The 10,441-nt window shown below is 41.8% G+C and overlaps 1 protein-coding gene across 3 annotated transcripts; it reads left to right on the top strand.

Moving 5' to 3' along the window:
• The first annotated feature begins 1,020 nt into the window (after positions 1-1,020).
• Positions 1,021-10,223, top strand: LOC137123386 (actin-binding protein WASF3-like). 3 transcript variants are annotated; one of them, XM_067497036.1, is made up of 12 exons: positions 1,066-1,205; positions 1,308-1,467; positions 4,271-4,410; positions 4,494-4,628; positions 5,121-5,274; positions 5,413-5,530; positions 5,606-5,650; positions 5,728-5,852; positions 6,008-6,283; positions 6,467-6,597; positions 6,682-6,900; positions 7,228-10,223. In XM_067497036.1, exons 3-12 carry the CDS (start codon positions 4,278-4,280, stop codon positions 7,389-7,391), a joined length of 1,500 nt encoding a protein of 499 aa, XP_067353137.1. In that variant the 5' UTR covers positions 1,066-1,205; positions 1,308-1,467; positions 4,271-4,277; the 3' UTR covers positions 7,392-10,223. The 3 variants fall into 3 exon arrangements, with proteins under 3 accessions (XP_067353136.1, XP_067353137.1, XP_067353138.1); XM_067497037.1 differs by lacking the exon at positions 4,271-4,410 and having other exon boundaries at positions 7,228-10,222; XM_067497035.1 differs by lacking the exons at positions 1,308-1,467; positions 4,271-4,410 and having other exon boundaries at positions 1,021-1,205; positions 7,228-10,222.
• Positions 10,224-10,441: the final 218 nt, after the last annotated feature.

Raw genomic sequence — 10,441 nt, forward strand, 5'->3', positions numbered from 1 at the left:
CAACTACAGGAGAAAACACGCAGAGTTAATGACATACCATGGTGACAATTGTGGGGTGAGAGGAGAGGAGAGAGGGACAAGAGGAGGAAAGGAGCTCTGTGTATCAGGGGGTGTGGTCCCCCAGCAGTCTAAGCCTATAGCAGCATGAATATAACTAACTTTAAGCTTTATTAAAGAAGAAGGTTTTAAGCCTAGACTTAAAAGTAGAGAGGGTGTCTGTGTTACGACCCTGGCTGTATGTGATGTAATTGTTGTTCCTTTTTGAAGTTGTGTTTTGTGTGAATGTTTTTGAATAAGAGCAAGTGCTTTTTGTTTGTGTGGATCGGTGTGTGTAAGTTATAGCTGCCCTGTCTGATTGTCTGTTTCCTGAATCTGAACTGGGAGCTGGTTCCACAAGAGAGGAGCTTAATAGCTAAAGGCTCTGGCTCCTATTCTACCTTTGGAAATTCTGGGAACCACAAGTAGGCCTGCATTCTGAGATCGAAGTGGTCTACTGGGATGATATGGTGCTATGAGGTCTTTTAAATATGATGGAGCTTTATCTTGACCAAACTGCTTAGTGTGTAAAAGATTTAACAAGAAGAGATTTTGCTCACATTCACTGTGACTGACTGGATATCAAGGTGCAAAAATCTTAACTTTTAAACAATAAATTAATTAATACATTTTTAATAGAGTGGCCAAAACATTAGACCAACACAGTAAGACTCCACTACTGTGAGCTCAGTAAGGAACAAAAAGGTAAATCAGCAGCTTTCTGACTGACACCTGGACCTAATAAAGTGGCCAGTGTGTGTGTGTGTGAGAGAGGGAAAGAGAGAGAGAGAGAGAGAGAGAGAGAGAGAGAGAGAGAGAGAGAGAGAGAGAGAGAGAGAGAGAGAGAGAGAGAGAGAGAGAGAGAGAGAGAGAGAGAGAGAGAGAGAGAGAGAGAGAGAGAGAGAGACACATACATTTGAATGTGTTGGGGGAAACAGCCGAACTTCCCCGACAGGAGCCGAGGAGAGCCGAAGAGCTTCTGGTCGTGCAACTGATAAGAACCGAAGAGTAACGAAGAGCCGACAGTAGCCGAATGGGGAGTCGGCTCGGCTCGGCTCTCACCTCTCAGCATCCCTTCCCGCCGCGAGGACCGGACCGGAGTCCCTTGTTCTGTGAGGAGACTGAGGATAACGAACCGAACCCCTCAGCGGAACCGATCCCAGCCCACGGTAAGTGTCATCGATCCATTTCAGCTTTTATTGGTTTGGAGCTGACGCGTTACGGAAGCATACGCGTTCCGTGACCGCTTCTCTGTGGCTTCATTTACACAGAAAAACACGATCACCGGTCCCAGTGATCACCAACGGTTCCAGGCCGATGGGCGCTGATAGATAGATCAGCTGACGGAGGTTGATCGATTGTTTAGTTGTGAACGAAGAGGCCCGAAGGCGTACTCACACAGGCGCCCCATCACACTGTGCACAACTGACGGTATGACGTAATGCTGCCAGAATGGCTTTCTGTGGTGATAAGGACACTAAGTCCGGTTCATACCTGGTTAGGGTTCAAGCGAGGGTCTGGGAATGTACAGTGTTAAACAAGGTGCCTCACATAAAAGGCTGTGGCCTCAGAACACCTGCCAGGTGATGTCTCTCTTCCAATCAAGTTCTCTGGCTGCTAACTGTTGGTGGTGTTAAAAATATTTTGGGGATGGGTGAGGCCGACTAAAACGGTGCTGCTTAATGACACCTTGAAACCAACACTTGAAACTGATTTAACAACAGTGAAAAACAACTTTATCAAATGTCTGATGACAGTCTGATGAGGGACCAGAACCTGGACCAGACCTTCTCTCCTTTATGAAAATCTGAGACAAACTACACATCACACTACAGGTAGAGAGCCATGGCCTCCCCTGGGTCAAATAGCTGAGCTAAAAATGAGAATTCAGCTTCTCACAGCCATGAAACTGAGTCCAGGCAGCAAACAGAACAGGGTGGCTGTGGGGCAGGAAGGTAGAATGGCCGTCAACCAACCTCACAGTTGTTGGTTTGATCCCCGTCTGCTCTGGTCACATGTTGACGTGTCCTTGAGCAAGGCACTGAACCCCAATTTAGTTGTTAGTTGTAATTTAGTGTGGGCCAGCTGCATAGAAGCTCCCTCATTGGTGTGTGAGTTATTGTGAGTGCGAATGGGTAAATAAGAAGCATTGTAAAACACTTTGAATACAAACAGGTAGAAAAGCACTATAAGTGCAGACCATTTACAATTTACAGATCCGGAAACCTGGTGTGTGTTAAAGTCAGTGCCTGTTGTTCTCAGCTGATTTCTGTAGTATTACTTTCGTCAGCGGTTGTTAAAACAACCGGAGAAACAGGAACTAAACACTAGTCCAACACGTACAATAAATACAGAGAGAACGAACATCGGTTGTATACATACTAGTGTAGTAGTATTACCAAGACTGACTTTCAGCAATAATATGAGCTAAAGATGGGAAATATTGCTGATCAGAGTAATCTGATTACTTTCAGGGAAATTATACATCCTGTTTGTAGTAACAGGACATAATGTGATGTAGGGCCCCATCCCCTCTCTGTATCCTAGCAACAGTAACCACGGGCTATTCTGTGGGCAACAAGGCATGATGTAAAAAGATCATATTACCATGGCGACACCCAGCAGCACACACTCTGATTTCCAGATGTGCCCTCACATTTTGTGTCTATGCATCTCTATGAGAACAAACGGAAACTCCTCAGACAGGTTTTAACTGTGACAGCACAGAAGCAGTGCTCAATAATCTGCTGTTTAAAGTCTGACCTGCCTTTGTAGAGAGGTCAGAGTTTCTTCCAGACTTTGTAAGACTGTCTGTAGACCACTAGGAGTACATTTAAGACTCCATTTAAATCAATGCAGAAAAAAGTATGAGGGGTTGGTAGAAAATAAATTAGTTTAATATGAAAAAATTCACACATATGTTTGGACTGTTTGATTTTCAGATCCAGCTTCTAATGGTTGATCTCCTGAGTGCACTGTTGTCAGAGACCTGCAGTACATAGATGGAAGCCATGTTACATGGGTGATGATGATGAAGATTAAAACTCAAACCTTTTGCAGGTTAGGAAGAAAGAGCACTTTGGCTGGCAATAAATGTTCACAACCTGCAGCTACAACCTGGAAAATTACATCAGAATGAATGTTTTTACCTCGGGTGCCCTTCCTGATGCAATCCTCCCAAATTTCTACCAGGCTTGGGACCAGTGCTGCACAGGTGGTAATGGGAAAGGGTTGTTGGGGGTTCAGTGTCTTGCCCAGAGACACTGACATATAGCCAGGACCGGGGATTGAACCACTGACCCTGTGGTCCTTGGACAACTGCCCTACCAACTGAGCTCTAGCCGCCCCCCAACTGTGCTCCAGATGCTTAGTAAAAATATATCTTGTACAAAGTAGGCTACAGATTTTCCCCTAAAAGCCTTCAGTCTAGAACGATGCTAACTAGCCGACTATCAGCAGCTCAGCTGAAAATGGACAAGGCTTTTGAAGAGAATGAGTTCAGAATCAGTACAGATTCATTACCTTTAATCGTGTTTTAAAAAGAAATCACAATATGGTTTCTGAATTTGGTTATCCATTCCAACATAAAGTTTTATTTATGTCCTTTTGGCTCATCCCGTGAGTTCAGGGTTGCCACAGCTGATCATTATCCACATCTTGATTTGGCGGTTTTATGCCAGATGCCCTTCCTGACACAGCTCTGGCCAATTTCTACCGGGCTTGGACCAGCACTGCACAGCTGGGGATGGAAAAGGGCTGTTGGGGGTTCAGTGTCTTGCCCAGAGACACTTCTACAACCCTGGCACTGGGGATCGAACCACTGACCCTGTGGTCCGTAGACGACTGCCTTTACCAACTGAGCTACAGTAATTCCAACATAAAGTAACTAGTAATATAACTGAACTAATCAGGTAACATGTTACATTACTGGATTACTCTAAAAGTAATATACACTTAACATACTTAAACTTCAAGACTCTCCCTGAACCTACGACCATTACAGGGGGTTACAACTATGGCACCAGAACTAAGTTTAGACCCTGGTTCCTCTGGTGGAAATACATTCCTCAGAAGGTTCCTGGTCCTTGGCATAAGTCCCTGCAGTGGAAACAGGCTTTAGGTGGATGAAGTACTGATGATGAAAACCACTCCATCTTGAGGTCTTCTTCAGAGTGTGCCTGAACTGTGTTCTGTGTTTGGACTCAACACAGGTCCAACCTGTCTTTGTGTGCAGGTTAGCCATGCCGTTGGTGAAGCGCATCATTGAGCCCAGGTTTTTGTGTCGCGGCACACTGCCTGATGGGGTTGCAAGCGAGCTGGAGTGTGTCACCAATAGCACCTTGGCTGCTGTCATCAAGCAGCTCGGAGGACTCAGTGAGAGTGCTGACGTTATCATGCTTTACACCAGTTGCTTAATGGGTCCTGATGATAACACCTGGTTGTTCTGTGACCTGCAGGTCGTCATGCCGAGGACATATTTGGTGAGCTGTTCACTGAGGCCAACAGTTTCTACCTTCGGATGAACAATCTGCAGGAGAGGGTGGACGTGCTGGCTGTCAAAGTCACACAGCTCGACTCCACTGTGGAAGAAGGTGGGTGATAAACTCTGCAAGTAAATCTTCATTGGAATCTCATCTGAACACCCAACACCGCCCCACGTTAGTGTTTAAATGTTAGTCTCTGTCCATGCAGCCCCTGTTTACCTTCAGGTTCAGCTCTCTGTACAGCGTGACATGGCTCTGTTGAACAAGGGGTTCACAACATTACTTCACACAATCACTTCAACACAAACACTTCTTCTTATAATGCACTCCATTCCAACTCCAATACCCACTATGAGCTAAATAATAAACCTTTCTGACAGTTTCAACCTAAAAACTAAGAATTTAGAACCTTGTAAAAGTAGAATTCCGATTGTACAGGTGTAGCTAATGAAGTGACCACTTAGTGTATACTACATGTCAAACCCATATGCAAACTTACCTGTGTATACAATGCAAAACCTCTCAATAAGAGGATTAACGTGTAGCCCATGGGCTATACTATAGTTCTACTGTGTAGTAATAGTACTGTTTGTGGTGTAGTATCGCTGCAGGATATCAACATGAGGAAGGCCTTCAGGAGCAGCACCATCCAGGACCAGCAGGTGGTGTCCCGAAGCTCCATCCTTAACCCGGTGCTGGATATGTACCAACACTGCGACAAACCCCCGCCCCTTAACATCCTGACCACCTACAGGTCAGTCTAACAAGCAACATAGTTGTTTTTAAGCTGATGTTAGAGTTGAGACAAACCAGGGCCAGGGACAGGGGTGGGATTAGTCCTAGCTAGTTTAACCTTTCCTGACTGAGTTTGTGTTTGTGTGTATCTGTGTAGAGATGATAAGAAGGACGGTCTGAAGTTCTACACTGACCCGTCTTACTTCTTCAACCTTTGGAAGGAAAAGATGCTGCAGGCCACAGAGAACAAACGCAAAGAGAAGAGACGGCAGAAGGTTCATCTATCTGTCCGGCTATCTGTCTGGTAAATAGAAATAATAAATAATAATTTTATTATTGTTTCCATCCAGGAACTGAAGCATGTAGAGGAGTCTTCAGGGCGGGAGGTGAAGAAGGTAAAGTGGATTTCTTAAATCTTCAGTTCAGGAACCCATTGTTTGATTCTTCGCACCGAGTTTTTCTTTCTGTGAAGGTTCGTAAAGCTCGAAATAGGAGACAGGAGTGGAACCTGATGGCCTACGACAAGGAGCTCCGTCCAGATGCTCGAGTGACACCGTCACCTTACCACACCTCTGAAGGCTCAATGTTGCCTGACAGGTAAAGGCCAGAATCAGCTGATATTCAGTCATGTAATGCAGAGGAATGAGTGATATGGATAAATTCACCAAAGAACATGAGGCTTTTCTTACAACAGACCCTTATATGGAGAACATTTAAAAAGAAAATAACCCCACCTTCCACCCCAACCCCAGGTCAGGGACTTCAGATGACCCATCCTTCTCCACCAGCCCACACCACCGTGATGGCCAGGGACATGATGGGAAGGATCAGGTGGGGGCCGGTGGAAGTGGTCAGACTCAGTCACTGGACCGTGGCCTCCGACCCGCTGGGATATCCTCTGCTATCACAACGGCAAACGCCCGGCAACACTCACTGGGACGTAATCAGCCGCATCATCACCACCACCTACCTCCACTTACTGTCCCAGCCAATCAGAATGGAGCACAAAGCAACGCCAAGGAGGCCAAGTATACACGTTTGTCTTTCTATAGCTGTGAAGATAAATTCTCTAAGCTGTGGTGATGGAACATAATTAAGTGCATTTATTCAAGTACTGTACTTAAATACAAATACTGTAACAGTTCAGTACTGTTTCCTAGAGTCTCCAGAGATCAATGAGGCTCTGACCTTTGATCTCCATATCTTCTCAGTGAACATCAGATCCCACCGACCCCCCCGCCTCCCCCACCTCTTATGCCAGCAGCGGGACAGATTGTGTTTCCCAACAGCTCCACCCAACCGGCTGCCATGGCAGCACCGCTGCACCCTGCAATTGCTCCTGGTAACAGCAGTTTTCACATTTCTCTCGTTATTTATTTGAGATTTTGAGATGTTTGGGACATTTAACGTCTTTTTTTATCTGTAGGTGGTGCCGCTGCCTTGTCTCGCCCCTACAGCCCCTCTCCTCCCCCACCTCCCCCAGCTAACTACGTCCCTTCCCCTTCACGGCCCGTAGGCCAGGCTCCACCCTTACTAGTTGCAGCTCCTCCATTGCCCCCAACAACAGACAGCAGAAAACCTTCTGGAGGATCAAATGTGCTGATGAATGACGCCCGCAGCGACCTGCTGGCTGCCATACGCCGAGGTTAGCTGCTAATGGCTATCCCACTAACTGGAAGCGTGTACAATACATTTCTGAAAGGAGCTGTAGATGTGTGGTATTTGTCTAGTTATTTAGCTCAGTGGCTAACTAGACATAGTTTAGTCTCTTATTGTTATTGAAAGGAAAATGCTTTTCTATAATTTAGAAAAGTGATAAATCTGCTCTGATTGGCCAGCTGTTTTCTGCCACCCCTAGTTACATGGAGCGGGTCCTGTCCCATTTAAGGTGCACAGCGGGTGCTACATTTACAAACCTGGTCCTGGACTAGTAAAACCAGAGTTACAAGTTCTGGTTTCTTATGGTCCACAGGTATCCAGCTGAGGAAGGTTCAGGAGCAGCGTGAGCAGGAGGAGGCCAAGAAACGAGAGCCCACAGGAAATGACGTTGCCACTATTCTGTCACGACGCATCGCTGTCGAGTATAGCGAATCGGAGGAGGACTCCGAACCTGAGGACCAGGAGTGGTCTGACTGAGGAGCCACAACGTCAACACAAAGAAATGCCCGAAAAACCAGAAGCTCAAAGTAACAGGAAAAAAAAGAAGACCAATCACTGGAGTTTTACAGGGACAAAACCTGCTTTTAAAGTCTGAATAAATACAATTAATATTCTTTAAGTTAATTCTATACTAGTTTTAAGTATAAGTTGATTATTACTTTTTTCTGATTAGTAAATAGTTTTACCTGGAAATGTCCTGATAAGGTCTTGAGGATTAATAATGATGCTGATGATCTGAGTTATTTAAAAAAGAAAAAAAAAATCTGCGTTATTTACTGAACTCTGCTGTGTTCTGTGCCAACCTGCTGCTGTTCTCCCCCAAAGTCAGGTTCTACAAAGGGACTCTGGGTTCAGACACTGAGGCTGATGGATTTACTAAACTCTGTTTGACGGTGCATTTAACGGTTTCACCAACAAACTTTGATGCTGTGAGGAACTACATGTTGGTCTAGAAAATCCAATGGAGTGATACATCTTCACTCTAGAGGATCCTGCCATGTCCCAGTTAATCTTTCAAGCAGATCAGATCAATACCTGAAGCTGATAAAACTCCAGGATATGGATCAAATAGCTGCTGAAAAAGGCATTGTGTTAGATTCAGGAAGAAACAGCTGATATTTCACGGGGTCACAGATTGATTTCATTTACAGTTACTGTAGGATAAGTATAAGATCACAACAACCACAAATTAATGTCTACAGTGTAACTGAAACTCAAGAAGAGCAATAATAATTTGTATTGTAACTTTAATTAAGGGAGAGCATAGAGCTAAATATTATGTGTTTACATAGCTGCAGTAAAGGTTTGTGTATACATTTATAGGGATAGAGCTAAAATTTTAAGAATGTTGGTTGCAGATGTGTGTGTTCCATGAGACTTGTATTAACATAACAAGCCTTAGAAGAGAAAATGTACTACATATCTCAACAGATGACAAATTTTATAGGAAATTCATAGATTAAAGAACCGCCAACAAAAAAGAATAAAGAACATTTTTAGTAACATTTCACACAAATTGGAAATTTATACAATTACCATTAGCCTAAAGAAGAATGCACACCCCAGATCTAAATTTGTGCATGATGTTACCTAGTGGAAATGTACATAATAAACTTGTATTACATATGTCCAAAATGTTTATACAGCAAGGGACATTTTCACACGCTGTTCATGTAATTTAGTATATGCCAATTTTATCTTGATTTGCAATTACTGTACCTATTAGAGTAATAAAAGTGATAGTTGTTACCAAAGACATAATTTTTACTTATTGGTACTTTAAGTTGAAACAAGGTCAAACAGAGATGTAGGTTTTTTTCAAAAACGCTTAACATGGGGTTTTAGTAAACCTACAAGTAGGCGTTAATGAAGCTTTATCATAAACTAACAAGATATCAGTGAGGTCTTAATGTAAATCAATAACAAGTAAACAAGGTGTTACTGTAAACTACAAAGACTAAAAACCATCAACAAGATTTTAACAAGGCACTATTAGTAAGACTTGAATGAGGGGTCATTCTTAAAGTAATTCTGTAAAAACCATAAAAAGCTGTTATTGTAAAGACAATAACAGGGCATTACTGTAAACCAATAAGACAAAATTTGTTTTTTTCTCCTTCATGGATGAACTGAGACTTAAAATCCAGATCAGCCTTTTTTCGACTAAACCTTCATTTCATACATATTTTTAAGTTGTTTAACCGAAAACCTAAACAGTGTCTAGTTAAAGATACAAAATCTGAATTATTTGTTTACTGATAAAGGCTTTATTTCACATAGTTTTTCATCATTTAATTTTCATTATAATTCTTTTCCTATGATATTTTTTGTTTTCATGAGTTGAATTTATGTATTTACCATTTTAGTTATTTTTATGATGTTGTTCAAATCTTTGTATAATTTAAGATTTTATTTGCATCTATATAGATATATCTATCAGATCTAGATATATCTGGATTGATACAAAATTTTGTTTATTTAACGTGCATTTTCACTGACTTGTACATATTTTCTTTATATACTGACAAACTGTAGTTTATCCCCATTTTTGCTGCTGCTGGATTCAGTGTCCAAATCATTAGTTGCTATGGTAACCAGAAGCAAGCTTATTAGTTTTTAAAAAGTAAAAAAAAATCATGTTAGTTTTTTGAATAAATATTTTTTCCCTTTTTTCTTTAATTTAGCGCTGCAGTGGGCCATTGGGTGTCCTGTAATGCATAAATTGTGGTCTCATTTTGCAGCTTGACAGATGACGTAATCATATCTCTGCGGCTAATGATATAAGGGGTGTGTGTGAATTTTCTGTCCTTTACAATCTATGATTGATTGGTTGTAGAGATTTATTGATTTATTGCTTTGTGCTGTGTTTTCTGTGATTTGCTGCATGTTTATAGAAAAAAGTAATTAATGAAAATGAAAACTGTTAACTGTCAATAAGAGAAAAGTTTTGACAAAACCAGTTGGTCATCATGTTTATTTACAGAGTGACTGTAGTGACGTGGTTACTTTAAAGTTATGTTTTATTCAAAAGGTATAATTAAAACTAAATCTATTTTTGTAAAATGATTCCAGAGATATTTACATAGTAACAGTAACTACTTAGACTATTTTAATAACCTTCTTTCGTGATAGCTGCAGTAACAATTGGAATTCACTGACATGTCCCTAATTTTTTGGCATTTACATATCCAGACACTAACACAGGCATAAACCTAAAAAATAAAATAAAATCTTTGTTTTTGATCCCAGAAGATTGTATGTGCACGTTAGAAATGATTTCAAGTCTCTGCAGAATCGCTTTTCTTCCCACAGTGGGGAATCACATTGTGAATCCCAGAGGTGAAAGTACATTTGCTCAAGCACTAATCTGGTTGTACTTGTGTTCGAGTATAGCCGCTCTGAATTTTTTTGGTTTTATTAAAATAAATGTGTAAAACATACGACTGGGTTGTAAAACATGTATTAGATTAAAAAAGGGGGGAAATTAGTAAAATTAATACTGCTGCTTTTACGGTAGAAAATGATCT

The sequence above is a fragment of the Channa argus genome, chromosome 3 (assembly GCF_033026475.1).
Source record: "Channa argus isolate prfri chromosome 3, Channa argus male v1.0, whole genome shotgun sequence".
Taxonomy (NCBI): domain Eukaryota; kingdom Metazoa; phylum Chordata; class Actinopteri; order Anabantiformes; family Channidae; genus Channa; species Channa argus.